We start from the raw sequence: 18,291 nt of genomic DNA, 5'->3' as shown, positions 1-18,291 counted from the left end.
GGCGTCTCCCGCCGCGGGGCCCCGCTGCCGGTGAGGGCGAGGGGACGGCGGGTGATCGCGTGAGGCGATCGGGAAAAGGCGCCGCAGCGCCTCCGGGGTTTTTCTGTGAGGGCGAGGGTGGCCCTGAGAGATGTTTGCTCCTTGTGGTGGGCGAGGGGCTCTGCTCGTTGGCGTGAGCAGGAGGATAAGGCTGCGCTATAGCCGTTCCTAAAATTCTGGTCAAGTCGCTGTTGTGGGCAATATAATACTGTATTTACTATGCGCATACTTTTGCTGTGCTCGGGTACAGATGAAGAGACTTATTTACTTAAAGAACAGGCTGTAGGAGGATGAATAATTCAAGAGGCAGAGCCCTTCTGGGCTGAGGTCCTGGTCCTGCTTAATCCGACTCTGTGTACTCGCCTTACGTTGTAGTGACTCACCGTGCAAACAGGTCTGTGAGGTGGCCACCGAGTCGGCGGGAGTTACTGCAGAGCTTAAAGTGACTTCTTAAGACTGGAAAAACTCTTCCAGACTAATGATCCCGATGGCTTTCTATTCTGCCTCTCACATAAAGACAGGTAAAGCTATTGTAAAGACATAAAGACAGGTAAAGCTATTGTAGCTGTCCCAATAGCACTTTAATATAGGTCTGAAGTGACTTATTTATAGCTATGCCACCGTAATATACAAAACTTTGCATTTCACATTAGTTGTAATAACATCATTGGAACTGGGATAGTCTGGGACAAAAAATGAGGTATTTTAATAAGGGATTTATACCGTCATACTTTTGTTTTCCAACTTGTATCAATTGGGCTAATGACAGGTCAACTTCTTACCTGTCACCGAAAGTAAGTTTTTGGGGTGGAAGTTGTCGCCGTAGTTTCACATAGGCATATCTTGCATGTAGAAGGCCTGCATTAAAACGAATGAAACTGACTTGCCACATACTTGTGCAAGAAGAGCAGCACAATTATTATAGAAATAGTTATTTCAGAAACCAATGTTACATGTCATTATATGAGCGAACAGGAAAAGATTATGAAGTATTAATGGAGAACTCCCTGTTAATTTAGAAGTAGTGTATCTCAGTGGCTAGTAATAATTGAAAGAAAAGTAGGGAAAAGGTATGTGTAATTTTTCCGTATGTTATGTAATGACAGTATAATTTCAGATATCTTATAAAAGTACCAACAAAAATCAACCCAAACCCCAATACATTAAATGGGCTTTCAAAATTTCTGTACAACTGCACTTTCTCTTGCCTAGCCCAGGGCGACTTTGTTTCCTCCACAAAGTTATCCTGAAAGGTGCTTACAGCAATCGTGCAGTTTACTGTTTTAACCCTTATATTCACACACACACACCCCCCTTGTCTCTTTTGTTAAGTAATTGTTAAGTGAACCTATTGTGAAATAAGCTTAGATGTTAATTTAAAATGCAGTAGCTATTCTGCACTGACTTGCCTTGTGGACACATGTTCTTCTTGAAGAATGCCTTTTTGTGGTTTAGCTCAATCCACCTCAAACCACACAAAGTCACCCTTCATGTGAAATAAAACCCTCCACGCAAGCAGGCCATTGTGGAATAGTTGTTACATAACAGGTATTAGGGGTTGTTACCACATATAAACAAGGCTAAATCAACCTGGGTGTCATCATTTTAAAGTCAGTCGGAGATGGAGCAGAGATGAAATGGGAGATGCTGGAAGATGGTTGTGGTCGTTGTTAACAAACCATTTCTGCTACCCAACTAGGTAGTGTCACTCAATTGAGTCTTACTTCACTGAACGGATACTCCCCCCAAGTCAAGGTTTACTCTGACCGACTTGAGGCAAGTCTTAGGAAACAAAAACTTTTCTTGGCCACATGGTGGTGAAACAGGGCAATTAACAGTCAGAATACAGTATAACTGTTAAACAGGTATTCTTTTATTAGTGGCTCTGGGGTCGCCCTGAGGATTCTCCACCATAAGGACGCCCTAGAATTAGCAAGGGACATCAGTTTACATACACACAAATCATACATATTCATTAGATTTCCTAGAAAGGGGTGTTTTATGATAATGAGTTTCCAGAATTCATTTGCATAATCCAAGCATGCCTAGTAAAAATAGGGTGAAGGTCTTTGGTGGTTGAGGGAGGAAGTAAGTAGTCTTCATGGTGTTTGCTAGTTGATCCTCTTTCACAGCATACACTGTGAAGTAAAGTCCAGGTATCTCCATCGTAAGTCAGCAGAATCAGTTTCTGTATAGGGTTTCTGTGTCTCTTTGTTAGAGCCCCCTTATCTCATTCTAGGAGTTGCCCAAGTGTCTACTGAAGGTCTTGAGTCTGCTATCAATGATTAAGGTAGAGAGCCTAATGAGTGTTTCAATCTTATCTAAACAGACAAAGGGACCTAAGAGAACAGTTGAGGAGTCAGGAGTCCTTGAGAAACAAATGAAGCAAAACACAAGCAAAGCTTTGAAACAAATGAAGCAAAGCACAAGCAAAGCTTTAATACATCACAGTTTAGTCTTAATAATGGTTAGAAATTAATTTGTTTGAGCACTTCCATTCCCTTTGATTGGGATTAAAAAGACTTCATCCCATTTAATGCTTTAAAAAAAAAAAAAAAAGGCAAAAAAAGCGCTCATGGATACAAAGCCATTGGATCCCAGAATCATGTGTAAACTTGACAGAGTGTAAAAGTGAAACAATTACATGTTCGGAGTGGTGAAAATCATATTGCCATCCATTGTAGTGAAGCCAATAACAATAGTTAAACACAAAGATCAAAGTCTGGAGGGTTTCTTTTATTTTCTTTAAAGTTGATTGACTGTTAGCTGACTCCATCTTTTTATTCTTGTTTACCTGACCTTAATATGGAAACAATAAACCTTACATATTCTATCTGTACTGTGAGGCTTAAATGTTTTTAAAGTACAAAGTAATCCTGTTCATTTTCCAAGATTTGCTGAGCTCATCGATCATATTGATGAGAATATGTGATAATAGTTCACCGTTTAACACTTCCATGTTCACAGGTAACTCATAATCTTGGCAGATGAGTGCTATTTCTTTGTTATTTTTAATTAGTGTCACTATAATAAGTACTCTTTTTAAATCTGTATAGATGAATAAAACATGTAACTGAAGTGCAGCTGTGGTTTTCTGGTCATCAGAATCGTCTGGGGTATGCATGAGCTCTGAATGACACCAGATTCTTTAGTGTCTCTGTATAGGGTGCAAAGTGGTCTGTGAGGTCTCTCAAGAAACAGCCTTCATGGATTCCATGGATAGGAATGGTCAATTAGATCACTCAAATCCAACACCATTTAAATCTTTTTGATACATTAAGTCTCTTACACAATAGGAAAATAAGATATCATCTTCTGCTGTGGGGAAGCATTTTTCTAAGGGTACAGAAAGGTAGAGAAACATTTTTGAAACTATTCAGAGAATTGATGAAATGTTGCTGAAGGTATCTTGAGAAAAGGTGTGCCTTCTCCCTTGATAAAACTGCCTTATGGAAGAATTCAATGAGTGGTATCTCTACACGTTCTTGGGTAACAAAACCAGTTCACTTGTACAGATTGCAGTGAGAAAAAAAAATTGCAAAATCATCTGTGTGACAGACTGGATGTTTTGGGTTTTCTAAACTGTTTACTAGTCTTCAGTTAAGTTCCTTGCCCTCATTGCTGAGCCAGGAGGACAGACAATTAGAAAGCTCCCTTGTTCACTCGATGCGATGTCAGCTAACAGCCTGAAGTGATGCTGAGTGTAATTTGAGCTGATCCACATACCTTTACATGAAATGTTTTAAGAGCTTGCAGATGATTCATTCTGCCAGCTAAGCTGTGGATGCAATAACTTCAGCAGAGGACAGTAACACGTTAGGTCATTATAGCCATTTGCAATGACTATTTGAATCAGTGTAAGTAATCCAATACATGAACTGAAAAATTTTAGCTTGAGACAGCTGTTGAGGTTGAACTGATCTATTCAGCTGACGTTATGTCAGAGTGACACCATGCTGTAGAGTGCAGTTTAAAGTTGATTTGCGAACAGCTCAACTCCCTGTTGGCTGAAAATGTTGGAAAGGGTAGGCAGCTGGGGAAAGCAAGTTATCGTCCAACTCAAGTTATGCCGTCCACTTCTGAATTGTTTCTGCTCTTGCAGGTTTTATTCATACACATCCTGTTTTGTAAAAAGAAAACTCAGAATGTATCCCTGATGAACTGGGCATTAGCTTGAGGCAGAGGTATTTGGGGGAAAGTTTTGCAGGTGGCCACTTAGCTGACATATGAGACTAACGCCTTCTGGTGCTAATTCCTAACTAATCACAAAGTGGGCTTCATCTGTACAGGTAAGTATACAGATAAGAAGCAATTGCTGCTTTTTACAGTAACTTGTTTTTCTGATGTTGAATGCTTGGGAATGCTCCATCCCACTTTTATTTGTCATTGTTTCAAAACTTCCATCTGTATTCTGACTGGCTAAAGGGCATATGGAGGATTTGGATTTGCTCTGCTGCTTAAAATTTTTGTGATACTAAGGAAACAGATACAAACGTTTAATAATAAATGGAATAAATGGATTTTGTGAGTTAAAACCACTGGTTTTGATATATATTAACACAGAAGACTATCTTTAGGGCACATCTTGAAGAATCACATTCATTTTAAGGTAAATAATTTCTTTTGTTAGTAAAGTGTCAAAAACATACCTTGATATCTGACTTCTGTAAGGAAAACATGGGGTGAAAAGGCTTTTGTATAAATGTTGTTGGGCCTGATCTTTATAACCATTTGGTATTTTGTAAAACCATTAAAATTCATTAAAAGTGAGAACAATATGTTATCATTCTAATCTGATAGTGATTACTACTGTTTGATCATCAAAAAGTTTTACTTATAGTTTTGCTTCCTTCTCTGTCTGTCCCTTTTTGTTATCTGTAAGATAAGAAAGAAAATACTGAAGTGCTCGCTGCAGAGACTGATTTTCCTGTTGTCTTTAGTTTGTGATGGTTTCTTAAATCAAAAAGGTCCAGGTGATGTTCTAGTAACTTTTATATGATTAAATATGGAGAGGTTACATTTTGGTATAGCTACTTATTTAATGTTTATAAATGACCTGAGCATATTGTAGATTAAAACTATCCTGCCGCTATGCAGCATCGTATCAGGATCATATCTTTCTTTTTTTACCGCAGAACAGTTGAGGAAATGAGGAACTTCTGGTTTAGAAGCACACTGCTGGATAAGCATACACATCTGTGTAGGAAATTTCTTTATTGCTCTGTGTGCCATTTCCATTTTATGGTATCTCCCAGTTATACAAAAAAATAGTTTTACTAATAGTCCTTCAGAAATCTGCAACCAGTGGTTTCATACTCTAAGATTCAGTCATGCATGTCTGTATCAGAACAAAAATATCTTGAATTTTCCTGATTTAATATAGAGCATCACCATTCATCTATTGTAGATGCCACTGAAAAGTTTCAATTTTAATTTTGTTGTCATGGCCTGTAGTTGTTGTACATGCTTTGTAACGCTAATTCAAAACAGGAAAGATTGAAGGGTTTTTAAATTAAGAATACCAATAACCTTTAAAGTATTTTTCTTACTGCTGTTTTCTCCACTTTGTCTAAAAAATATTGCAAGATGGGAAACAAAGTTGTTAAATGTAAGCGATCCCTTTTTTTTTTCTTGTTTCACAGCTCGTGAATGGAAATTGGGAACATTTAGTGAAAAGGAAACTATATTTGTAATTTAGATACAATATATTATATCATCCTGAAAAATAAAGGGAAGGAAGAAATGTGGTCACAAATTACTTATTCAAAACACAAAGTGACCTTTGCACAGTCACACAGTAATGCTAAGTTATGTTTCTTTGGTTTAAAGTTGCTGGCAGCAAATGGGCAGGACAAGTGTTTCTGTCTGAACTGGGGGCAGAAAACATATGAGCTTCATCTGCTGAAAATGCTACCATTTGCTGCACCAGAGCAAGAGGCAGCAGTAGGTGACAGACTGTGCTGCACGGGGAAATCCTAATATTCATAGAATATTGCACCTTATTTCTGCTCTTTTTCATACTTGAAATTCAGAATCATTGTAAAACTGCCCTGTTTTCTCATTTATGCATCCTAACCCTAGAAGAGCTAGTGCTAATGGCTAACAGCAGCACAAAGAGAAACCGGTCTTCTAGAATCAGAAAAAAATTGTTCGTGTGAGGGATGTATTTGAGGCTGTGTGAAGTTACACGTAGTATAGCTTCCTTGTATTCCTTCTTGATATGCAACTCCTTGATCAAATAGAATGGAAAAGTACCATCTTGTGGGTTTCGACCTATGTGTTTCTGGGAAAACTCAGTTGGGATGTAGATGAAAGATGGAAGTTGACAAAAGGTGAATAAAGGCAGCTGCGAGCAAGGTGGAAAGTGAATGAGGAGGAACTTCTCTTGCACTGGCATCATGTTTATGCAGTGCTACTTCTGAAAAGCAAGTACTGATTTGTGAAAGAGGACTATGTAGACTTGCAAAGTCTCAAGATAACCAAAGGCATATTTTTAGAGTTCTGTGCAGGGCTCGTTTCAGAGCTGCTGCATATTAGTAGAATACTTATCATCAGTTCAGCATGTGGACATTCCCTTCTGGAGATTTACAGCACTTGGTTGTTATCAGTCAATTATTAACAACTTTGATATCAGCAAATCAGCTGTTGTATTCCACTGGCCCAGAGATGAGAATTTGCAAAGACTTTCACCTGTTTCCTCTAAGGAAAAGAAGAGGGATCGGTAAGCACAACTGGCCTGGAAGGAATTAATGGTGTCGGTCACTGTATTCTAGGAGACTGTGCTTCCCTTTGTTATTATGGGTGATAAAATATTTATTGGACATATGAAACTTAGATGACAACTGTTTTGACTCTCAGCTAAGCAACTGTAGGATAACAGTGAGGGTTGTCTTCTAGAGGCTGATTGACATTTGGTAACTGGAAGGTCTGAGGCAACTAAGCAAACCCAATTGTAATTGCATGCTGTGTTTTACCCAGCATAACTGGGAGGCAGTGAAGAGGCTTTCTGCCATTTCTGAGCAGTGGATGAGACTATCTAAATGACAATCTCTGAAGGCATTTTAGGGAGATCATTTGTACTTTTGCTAAGGAAATGAGATCTTGTTTGGATGCCTTCCTTAGTTCTTTGTGTGGCTTTCTGTGGTGTGCCATGCAGTACAGTACTAACAGGATAGCCCTCTGGGTCACTTAGTGGGTACTGGCTTTGCAAATTGCGTTAATTTTAAATAGAATGGTGAATGCTAAATGACAGGAATAAATAAGCTATATCATAATTCTGGCAAACATGTATTTTTAATTATAAATTTTATTAGCCATACATAACTAATTTGAGAGATCAGGTCTACAAATCAAGGAGCTGTCTGAGTGGACTTGTTAGGTAATTTCTGCAATTAGCCTTTTCTCACAGGTCCCACCACTACTTGTTGGAAGCTGAAACAACACGACAATTTATTTGGGTGTCAGAGAAATGAACACAGGATGTGGTTCTCTGGAACAGACTGGAAGAATTATGGCTGAGGGTCTGCTGGTGATATTTGAACCATAGCTGATAACTCGAAGACGGAGGTGAATGCAGTAGGAGAGAACTGCGATTTTTACAAACAATGCTTTCCAAAAATATGCTCATATTTAACTCCATTATCTAATTCTGTACGTTCCTATTGATTTCTCTGTGTGCCTCCTGCACAGCAAAGCTCCACCCTGCAATTACAAAGTCACCTTTCATAGTGACTTGTGACAGTGTTTTGTTGTTAGGAAGTCTTCTTCCTTGTCTTCTGTGTTCCTTTGAACCTTTGATAATGTCATCTGCTCATTAGCCAATCTGCACCTTGCAACCTTTTCCTTACTTTCATAGTTTGTTTCGTGATAACAGGCAGTTTGAGGGTTGTCTGTGGTTGGCTTGTTTGTTTGTTTTTTAATCGGGCTGGTTTTCCCCCTGAAGTCTTCAGGTGAGAATTTCCTCAACCACTTCCTGTTCCTGAGAGACTCTAAGTTGTAAGTTTTCTCCATATTGTCTGTGATGTACTTTGATCTATAAAGCCCAATGTCGTGATTCCACAGTGATGACTAGCGGACAGCGGATTTGCTACTCCCTGCCTTAAGCATGGTGGATTCCTGCTGTTTCTTGTTAGAGTGGCACCACGAAGACAACATAAGCATGTTTGGAGCATTTCCTGTGGGGACGAGATCTTACTGAGGCCAAGGTAGTGATTGCTTTTGTATTGAAATATTATATTGCAGTATTATATTGGGGATATTCGAGGATGCCTCTCATATATGTGAGGAAAGACCGAAGAAACTAACTTACAAATACCTATAAACAGAAGCTGTGGTAAATCCAGCAGATACATAACTCTAGAGCAAGTGGTGTTCCTTGGTATTTGAATACCTTTTTGGTTGTTGCTTTCGTAAATCATGTGTATTCCTGTGTCTGTTCTACTGTAGGTCTTGGTTACATTAGACTCCTCCAGCTCATTTCCTTTGCTTTCTCAATCCACTGTGACTTCAAGGAGCTAGAGAAGACTCTGCAGGAGTAGGGGGGGAGGTAAGGGGAGAAGCAAGCATTTGCAAGGGGGGGAAGATCCTGCGTAATTTATGGGAAGGGCAGGGGTTTAAGAGTACATGCAAAATGGCTGAGATGTGTTGATAAAAGACATCCTTGCAGCCTGTTGGAATTGCTGCTCCCCATTTTCTTCGGGCTAGCAATCTTGTGACAGCCACTATGGTATGTGTTTTTGTTGAGCATTATTAGTGTATTTCTGGTAGTTCAAGTGCTCAACGGACAATATAATAATATAACCACATCCACATGTGGGAAGCATTCCTGCCTTGGAACATCACATCCTACTAGGGCTAGCGCTTTGAAATAACATTTTGTGCCCTATGTAGATTTTGCAAAATAGCTCTAGTTGTACATTTTACTTTGAGCACAAGCCTTTTTAAGGTTCCATTGACAAGAAAAAATAAATGCCCCAGTTTCTCCTAAAAAAAAAAAAAAAAGGAGAGGTGTGAGGAAAAAAGGAGAAATTCCTTAATGAGATTGTACCAATAAACATACAGAGGAACTGAATTAATTTTCTGTATTATTGATCACGCTATGTTTCTTATAACAGAATTAAGGAGTGTTCAGAGATAAACAGACCACCCAGTTATGATAGGACACAAATTGGCATTGGAAGGCAGCTTGGAGAACGGCCAAAATGTTTCTGGAGTCCAGGCATGAAAATCAATATGATGTAACTTGCTTGTGAATCTGAAAAAACTTAAAACTGCACAGCAATTCACCGATTACACTGCAGTGTAATGGTGATGACAGAAAAAGCTCTGCAGCCTGGTTTGCACCAATGCAAACTGCCACCACAGGCAAGCATGGACTGTCAGTAAAGAAGGATTAAGGAGCAGAGGGACAGATAAGGTCATCAAGGTGCATAATTATGTGGTTCCAGATTATCCTTTGTATTTGGTACATGCCTGTCACACGGATTTTATTTATATAGTGTTGGTGACTCCTTCTGTGATTGATTTATATCCCCTACCCCTTCTAGAATTTATTTATGAGATGGAATAGGAATGAGTCCCTGTGTGAGCCCACAGGCTGCAGGAACAGCCATAAACCCACAGATGAAATGCACAGTAAATTTATTCTCCTTACCTCGTGACCCAGGGGATCTCCGTAGCAGCACTTGGGCAGAGGCATGCAAGCAGGGATGCAGGCACTGTGGAGCTCAGTCCTAGGAAGGGAAAGGAAGGGAAAGGGAAGGGAAAGAAAGGGAGAAAGAGAGAAAGAGAAAATCTTGCAACTGCTGCTTTTGCCTGTATATATCAGGGATTTTCTCAGGCACAGTTTTCCACTGTGCTTTGATCTTTCCCACAGCAGGGCAGGAATCTCAACGATGTTCAGTAAGGTGCCTCTGAGTCTCTCACAGGCCTGTGTTATCTAAACGCAGACATTCTACCCGACAAGCACACAGAGCTGAACAACAATTAGTATGATATATGTGGTTTTTGACACCCCAGCTGCAAGTCACTTGAGCGTGTTTACAATCCTCCTCGCCAATGTTCCGTTGCATTCCCACAGTCCCCATGAGACACAGAGTACCATATGCTACCTATGGAGCCTGATGTTAGCGAATGCTTGCTTTTTGATTCCCCCTCTGCCCCCAGATTTATACTGTGTATGTTTCAATTTAAGTGCAATGGTACTGAGTCAGTGTCAGTAAAGCCCGTTTGGGCTGAAAGCTCCTTGAATGATTGCCAGCGTCAGATGATTTGAAATGGGCTTTGAGATTGCTACTTGTAAATATATCAGCTACTGAAGCTCAGAAGGAGTTCCTAGTTGATGTTCTCCATAAGAAATGACTTTAAGGATGCTCTTCTAGATATGTACGTGTATACATAGATATGGTACATAAAAATCTACCTAATAGAAATATTGAACAAGGCTCCAAATCCTGCAGATATTTATATACCATGCAACATTATTTATTCTTAATAGTCTTTATTTTTATTAGTTTTATTTTTAGTTTTATTTAATAGTCTTATTTTTGTGGCACAAACTGTTTATATTTATGTAAAACTGTTAGAAAATTATGATCTGTGCCCAAGTTTCCTCATTATTTGGGGATTTTTTTAATGTGCAATGGATAGATTAAACAGATTTTTTTCAGCAAGATTTTTAATGATGCTTGACAGCAGAAATGCTTTTTTTAAAAAAAAAAACAAAACAAAACAAAAAACGCAGTAAGGAACTGAAAGCTTTTGGTTTTCCGCCACAAACCATTGAAAATTTAAATTTCCAAATGCATTAGCATTTGACTAATTTGAAAAATCATTATGTTTTAGATGACACATTTGAAAGAACAGAAATACGAAGGACTTCCATAACTCAGTTGCATTTCTGTTTTCTCTAGCCAGTGCTGCTGGGAAGACATGTGTGCAAAGACATTCTTAACATGAAACTTCAGGATTGCTGGTTTATTCCAGTTGTCATTAGTCCTGGTCAGTAGCTGGGACAAACAGTGGGATATAAGGAAATATTAAATGATTCTTCTGATCTGAGGGTTGCTGTTAGTGGGCTGGACAGTGTGGGAACTGTTTAGGTGGTGTACAGCCTGGTGACTTCCTGCACGAATTGAGAATCCCTTAGCCAGATAAACAATCTTAGAGCTGAACATTGGCTGTATTTTCCATACAAAACAGAGAGAGAATTGCCTTTGTATTGGTGTACTAGTGAGGAATATAGTGTATGTGAAAATGAAATATAAGTTGAACCAAAGCACTTGAGTGTTGACTAGACTAATAATCAAATTCATTAACTACTCCGTGCTTCAATAAGAGATTGGTCTACTCAGACTATTAAAGGAACAGCCTAAGTTGTCGTCTGTAAAAATAATTCCTAGTATGTAGCATTAATGTTATATAAAGGCAGAAAAATATTGCAGCTTGTTGTTTCAAATTCCAGTCTTTATTTCTGTTATTACACTAAATTCAGTCAAACTGTGAATATTATTCTGCAGTAAATGTTCTCGGTATTTCTTTTTTTTGTTGGTTTGTTGTTGTTGGGACTCTGCGTACTTCTAGGGGGTTTCTCTGCCTGGGCTTAAAGCCAACTTAAAAAAAGCACAGCTGGTTGTTTTGGGGGAAAAGAGACAGAAGAAGCCTTGGTGAAAGATACCTGCAAAACCAAGGTTCAGTGGGGGCTGCTGCCATATCTGCTTGGGAGCTGCTTTAAGCTGAGGCTCTTGCATGTGGCCCTGCCCGAGCTACATTGCGGCTGCATTGCAGCCATACGTGTATCTGACACTTGATCCTGACCCTGACCTGTGATCTTGTTTTCCCAGCTTAATTTCAGCCTTGCCTCATCCCTGTGGGGGTGCCCGAGCCCTGGGTTTGGGGCTGCCCCCTGGCCTGCCCTGATTTCTCACTGGGGGTGACAGTGGGACCAGCCCCAGCTGGTGAAGGCCCTGCCCAGCCGACCTTGGGAATCTCCTTGGCTCCTGACCCTGGGCCCTTGGGGAGCAGCCCCAGCCCGTGGTGTTCCCCACGTCATCCACTTAAGCCTTAATCAAGAGTATTTGTTACCAAAAATAAAACCCATCTGATTTCTAGATAGTGTTACATATGAATTTCACAGAAACTGTAGAACTACTCTCATATTTTATAAAGCATTCACTGTGAAACCAGTGTGGTGCAGGAAATGATGTAAGTGCTCCTGAAAGCAGGTCTTCGAACTTCCAAAATGTTAAGGAATGGCCTCAAGTTGCACCAGGGAAGGTTTAGACTAGATGTCAGGAAGCATTTATTTACAGAATGGGTTGTTGGGCATTGGAATGGGCTGCCCAGGGAGGTGGTGGAGTCCCCATCCCTGGAGGGGTTTAAGAGTTGGGTTGACACAGCGCTGAGGGAATCTGGTGTAGTTGGGAACCATCAGTGCTAGGTTAACGCTTGGACTCGATGATCTTCAAGGTCCTTTCCAACCTAGTTGATTTCTGTGTGATTCTGTGAAAGTTTTGGAAATTACATATATGCACACTCATAGTAATAAAGTGTATTCCTTTTAAAGATGTCGCATGCTTGCATGAGAGAGAAATTCCAGAAAGGTTTGTTGAAATCTGTTATAATAGTGGCCATCAAACTGTTTAGTGATTATAGCATTAAAAAATATGTATTAGAATAAAAAATATGCTTATCCCCACCAGTTTTTGATACTTATTGCCCACCATGTATTTCAGGAGTATTTCTACTGATCTGAAGTATTCTTGATCTTGTTGAGAGCTTTTTCCAAGGTTTGTATATTAATAATAATTCATAGATCTAATGAGTTTACAGTGCTTTACTTTTTCAGAGTTCTAAAATAGAATACTACATATATCCATTATTCCTTTTCTAAGAGCTCCTCACACAGTACGTAGGAAAATATAATCTCTAAATATTTAAGAAATAATCGGAGGGAGTTTTATAGCCAGCTTTTTGAAAATTGTCTTATTTTATGTTTTGTTTTTTATTTTTTTAAAGTCATCTTGTTTAAGGTAATTTGAACCTAATTTTCAGAAGGACTTGTGCCACTGTTCAGTCAGTTGAGCAGCATGAAACATTTGGTATGTGTTCATTAGTGACAGTTAGATGAGAGGGCATGTTGTAGTTTACTACAGTCTGTAGACTGAGCTCCTAAAATACAGGAAAAGTATAATGTGACAGATGAATTCACGTGTGGACTTAAGCATTCGGAGCTAACCAGAGCTCAGCTATTGAACCTCCCTGTGGCCTTCAGCTCACCACTTAGCTTCGGTTGTAAACAATGAATAGCGTTACCACGGACTATTGTTTGTAAAACAAACAAACAAAAAATGTGGGATTCTGGGAAAAGTTACAGTAAATGCAGAAAGGACTGCAAAGTGTGTTTTAAGGGTATACAACCTAGCAAAATTAGGAAGAATGTTTCAGCAGTCCTGGTTTTCAGCATGCCGTATAATTTGGTACTTCATAGATTCTTACACCGTCCTTCTCACCATGGTGTTTGAACTGCTTTCAGTAGTGTTTAAGCGATGTGAGTAACTTTTCTTTTTTTTTTTTTTTTATAAAAACATGTGGTTTCTTCTTTCAACCACAGTGTCCCTCCCTCTCCCTCATGTAATAAGGTCTCATCCTGGTTCTCAGGAAGCCAGTTCATGACACTTAGTGTCTCTGTGTGTGTACATATGTATTTATGCACACATGCTCTATAAATAAACACGTGTTTTTCCCTAAGTTGATCAAAGAAACTGAATCTTGCTCAAGTTAATAAAGCAAAGTCAGTGTTTTAAACTCAGATACGAAGAGTTAAATAAATATGCAAGATCTTTTTTTTTTCTTCTTTCTGCAAACTCTTTTAAAAAAGGCAATCCCTTCTTTCCAAACATTCTATCTGACTACATCAAGTTTCCCAAGAGAAGTTGTACCCTAGAATAATATTTCAAATGTAACATATTGAGTGTTTAATTTTAATTCTAACTATTATGGGATATTGATACTGGGGAATTTCAAATTTCTCTGTAGCAAGGAGTAATTAATCTTGTATAAAAAGAAAAAAAAAGCATTTTTAGAAGCATTTTATCCTGTAATAATGCAGCTGAAAAATGCTGACTATGAGGGAATGGGTTTCTTTGTATTTATGCTGATGGTCTTTTAAATTCACAACCTCAAAACTAAAATCCAACAAACCTGAAACACATGCAATCACTTGTATTTCCTATAAAATTTTTTCAAACTATTTTAGTATCATTTAATTTCCCTCCTCTTATGTGCGATAAGGGGATTTGCTTCACTCAGGTTGGAGAGGACTTGAGGAGGTCACCCTGTTCAACCTGCTCAAAGCAGAGTCAACACTGAATTCAGACCACCTTGCTCAGGACTTTCTTAGTCTGGTATTGGAAACTTCCAAGAAAGGAAATTTCACAGCTTCTTGTGGCAACCTGTTGTATTGCTTCACTATCCTCACTAGCTGGTTGGAACAGCTATTGTTTCAAGTCATGACCAATACATTTCAAGTATTCCAGGTGCAGACTAACAAATGATGAATAAAGAGGAACGGTTATTTCCCTTAACCTAGCTGTGCTTTTTTTTTTATACAGGCCAGGATGCTGTGAGCCTTCACTGCTGACTGGTGTTCACTCCATTGTCCACCAGGACCCCCAGATCTTATTCATGGTGCTCAGTCGCCTGTGGGTCCCATCCTGTGCAATGGCAAAAGGTTAGTCCAGCTAAAGTGCAGGGCTTTGTGCCAGTCTGTGTTGGACTTGATGTGGTTCCTGTCAGTCCATTCTCTAGCTTGTCTAGAGGCAGCCCTGCCCTCGAGCATTGAATATATTTGTGGGATGAACACTGTAGCTATTCATTACTGGTTTATGCTGTCATTCAGTTTTAAAGAAAAATATCACATCCAATGGAAATTTTAGAAGAAATTTTGGTGTGATTATGAGATGGAAGTTTTAGGTTTATTGGAATCTGCAACTTCTATTACAGAGAGTAATTATTTTCTTACTAGCTACAGTGATTAGGGCCTTCATTTTATACTTAATTTCAGGGAGAACTAATAGCTCCATATTATCTCCCATAAAGCTGGAGCATGAGATGGCCTGAGAGAGGAAGGGGCATTGGCTTGGCTCTGGCTTGGTGAACAGAGTGCCACCTACTGAGCGCAGGTCCCAGTCCCGCCAACCTGAGTATGCAAAGCACAGGCTTTAATCCAAATTCTGACTCAGTGCAATCCAGTTTATTAATGACATGTGCCGATGTTGTTACAGCACCAGATGTGTCTGTACAAGCCAAAGAAGCCTAAGATTTTTATATAGTGATAGCTAGGAAATCTTCCAATCTCCTCATTCAGTGTAGTAATAAAATAACGACATGACAGGGAATATATGTCATATATACATATATATGTATTAAATTTTGTTACTGTAAAACGGACGGAAGGGCAGCGTGCATGCAGTCTCAGCACATGCTGAGAAAAGGAGAAAAAAAAAGCATATCAAGAGCTGCTACAGCAAGAAAGAAAATGATGGTGGCTAGTTCTGGAGGAGATGTAAGGACTGTGTAACATGAGGAACAGAGAAACAATTGAAGAGTGCATAATGGCAAAATCTTTACAAAACACTTCATAAAACTGTTTATTACTCAGTAAGATAAACAGCGTACAACGCTATAAACACTCCACATGCCATGGTGCCTTTGAAGTGTGCTGCTTCTATTTCAGATCTATAAACTGGCTGGTGTACCTACAGCCTTGCCCGTTTTTGTTCTTATCCCATTGGGTAATGTTTGGGAAGGAAGTACCATCCTTTCCTATAGATGTTGCATCTTACAGTGTGTTTCAGCTTTGTCCTTGTAGTTACTATGTTGTCTTTGGCTCAGTAAAGACGGATTCCTGTCTACCTTCTACATTATTTGGGAGGCAACTTTGGAAAACAAACAATGTTAAAATGTCTCCTAGGCAAGTGTAGAAAGCATACTCCCCGGTCTGTGCAATGTTAGCTTCTGTAGCCAGATGATGTTTCTGCCACTGTCTGCTGCTTTTATGTGATTATGAATTGTGAAACATGAGACGCTGCTCATCATTTTGCTTCTCAAACTCCAAACAGGTGAGGTACAAGTGTTTGTTCTGGCTGAAAGGAAGAGCTACACTTTGCTGTTACAACAGGATTTAGTCATAGAGTGGTGTTTTGTTTTGGTTTGTTTTCTTTTTCCCCAAGAAAATTGAGATAAGCAATTTCAACCTTATCAATATCTGATGTGCTTCATGGGAGGCACTGATTGCCTAACATAACAGAGAAGGAAACAACTCCAGTTAATGGAATCTGTCTTTTCAGTCTTTAGGGCAAATTAAACTAAAGTTTGCCTTTGTGTGCCTTTGACTTCAGTTTTAGTCATTGTATGTTCAGTTATTTAAGCTTTCTTCACGTCTTAGGTAGTTTATGAGCAGTTGCGAATATTCTTTCTGTATTGATTTAAATAGTTATTGACCTATTGCTCCTGTCTATTCAGGAGTTCAGAAAAGCAGATGCACTAATGGTACTATAGAAGTTTGCCATGAATGTCCAATTGAGAGAGTGTTGCATCAAATTATACCTTTGGTTGTGAAAGAAAAAAAACCCCTTTACCAGTACTACCTGTGGCTACTATCTTGCTCTTCACCTCCATGTGTCTCACTGTTATTCTCTGCACCGTGACAGGAAAAGATTGGGTGTGGTAATTAGACTACTGACCCGGGACTCATCAGAGAAACCTGGTTATGCATCAGATACGTTCTGTAGTCATGTGTTAAGTCACTTCTCTGGACTCCTGTTTCCACACATCTTGAGCTTCCCTGGTAAAAAGTTCTGCTTAGAAGCCAGGAACTATTGTGAAAGAAATGCAAGCTAGAGTCAGCAGTGCAAAAATTACTTCGATATTTCACTCTGTAAAGCAATACATGCTAGAAGGGAAACTGGCCTGCTGCTCTGAGAAAAAAAAAAAAAAAAAAAAAAGCCTGGATGAAGGTAAACACGTGGCAACGTGCATGTTGGGGAAAAATGTTTGGCGTTTTCATGTTGCTTGCCATGCTTCACTGAATGAGAGTCTACTCTGTGAACGCTAAATGTCATTTTATATTCTGAAAGTTTTGTTGATTGTGAACAAACTGGAGTATTAGAGCAATCTACAGGGGGAGCAATGACGAAGCAGCTTCTTTATTTCCTGCCTTAAGAGGAGCAGCATGCCTGCATTTGCCAGCACACTGTGGGTTTTTTATTCGCACACCAAGGCAACAGAGGAAGCCATATTCCAGTAGACAAACTGGACGTTTTCAGACACCTCAGCAGTATGTGTTCTTGTGAAAGTAAATTTCAGCTTGCTTGTGGAAAAAAATTTCGGATGTTTGGCCAACAGTGATGACCTGAGGATCTGTATTAGATATAAATCCTTTCTCCCTTCCCTGTTTTTCCACTTTTTCTTCAGAAAAAGATGTGAAGAAAAAAAAAGGGGCCAAGAGGCAGACACAGCAAACCATGCTTTCCTCTGGTACAAGTGGTTCCTTAAAAACAAAAAGCTTTTAGTTTGTTTTGCTTTAGAGAGAAGGGCTAGGAGGCCTGATCACGCTGGGGAGGCCGGCCCTGAACCGGGGGCACCAAACCGGCGAGTTTTGCCCGGTGTTGAACGCGGCAGAATTTTGCAGGGCTTGGCTGCCAAATCAGTGCTGCAAACTCTCTCCCCGCCCCTTACTCGTTGGGGATTTCCCCTCCTTCCCTGCAAGCAGCAGCCGAAGCCAAGCGCGGAAGGTCAAGCCAAGATCTGTGAAAAAGGGCAGGGGGGCCAGCCTGGTGCCAGGAGGAGACGCTGAAGGAGGGGAGGAGGAGGAGGAGGAAGGCGGGAGGAGGAGGAGGAGTTGAGGAGCCTGGGCCCGGGAGCCTCCCCACTTACCGCACTAGGAAGTGACGCTTTCCCTGAGTCCCGGAGAGAAAGAAACAAAGTTTGGTGGTTCCCCCCCCCACAACTCCTCTTTTTCCCTCCGCTTTGCTCCTTGCTGCTCCGCGGGCGCCCGCCGCCGTCCGTGCCTCGCTTCGCAGGTGAGCAAGCACGTTTTCTTCCCTCCCCTGTTTTCCGCGGGTTTAGTTGTGTGGTGTGTTTATTTTTAATTTATTTTTTTTTCTTTCCTGCACGATTTGCTTCCGTTTTCCTGCCATTTTGGACCGGGGGTGTCTTTCCTGAGGGTTTTTTGGTTTTTTTTTTTTTTTTTTT

At 39.9% G+C, this 18,291-nt stretch overlaps 2 protein-coding genes across 6 annotated transcripts in view; one reads left to right on the top strand and one right to left on the bottom strand.

Annotated features, from left to right (window-relative positions):
• Window positions 1–271: 271 nt before the first annotated feature.
• The window catches only part of ELMSAN1 (ELM2 and Myb/SANT domain containing 1), a 72,243-nt gene continuing 54,223 nt past the window's right edge, over window positions 272–18,291 (top strand). The window contains exons 1-3 of one of the 5 annotated variants that reach the window (XM_026849582.1): window positions 12,791–12,824; window positions 14,649–14,767; window positions 16,749–16,835. The gene's annotated coding sequence lies outside the window, so the exon portion shown is untranslated. Of the gene's footprint in view, window positions 561–12,790; window positions 12,825–14,648; window positions 14,768–16,748; window positions 16,836–17,997; window positions 18,120–18,291 lie in introns of those variants that run through there. The other 4 variants (XM_026849585.1, XM_026849584.1, XM_026849588.1 and 1 more) reach the window with 4 other exon arrangements.
• The window catches only part of LOC113480505, a 33,081-nt gene continuing 23,299 nt past the window's right edge, over window positions 8,510–18,291 (bottom strand). Inside the window, exons 3-6 of the mRNA XM_026849323.1 lie at window positions 17,974–18,146; window positions 16,782–16,913; window positions 9,692–9,770; window positions 8,510–8,562 (exon numbers count right to left, since the gene is read on the bottom strand). Coding sequence (XP_026705124.1) covers window positions 8,545–8,562; window positions 9,692–9,770; window positions 16,782–16,913; window positions 17,974–18,146 — 402 coding nt within the window. The 3' untranslated portion in view covers window positions 8,510–8,544. The remainder of the gene's footprint in view (window positions 8,563–9,691; window positions 9,771–16,781; window positions 16,914–17,973; window positions 18,147–18,291) is intronic.

This window comes from Athene cunicularia (genome assembly GCF_003259725.1).
Source record: "Athene cunicularia isolate RWA chromosome 5 unlocalized genomic scaffold, athCun1 chr5_part1, whole genome shotgun sequence".
Taxonomy (NCBI): Eukaryota; Metazoa; Chordata; class Aves; order Strigiformes; family Strigidae; genus Athene; species Athene cunicularia.
The sequence above is the reverse complement of the archived record's forward strand: the minus strand, read 5'-3'. Positions and strand labels throughout refer to the sequence as shown.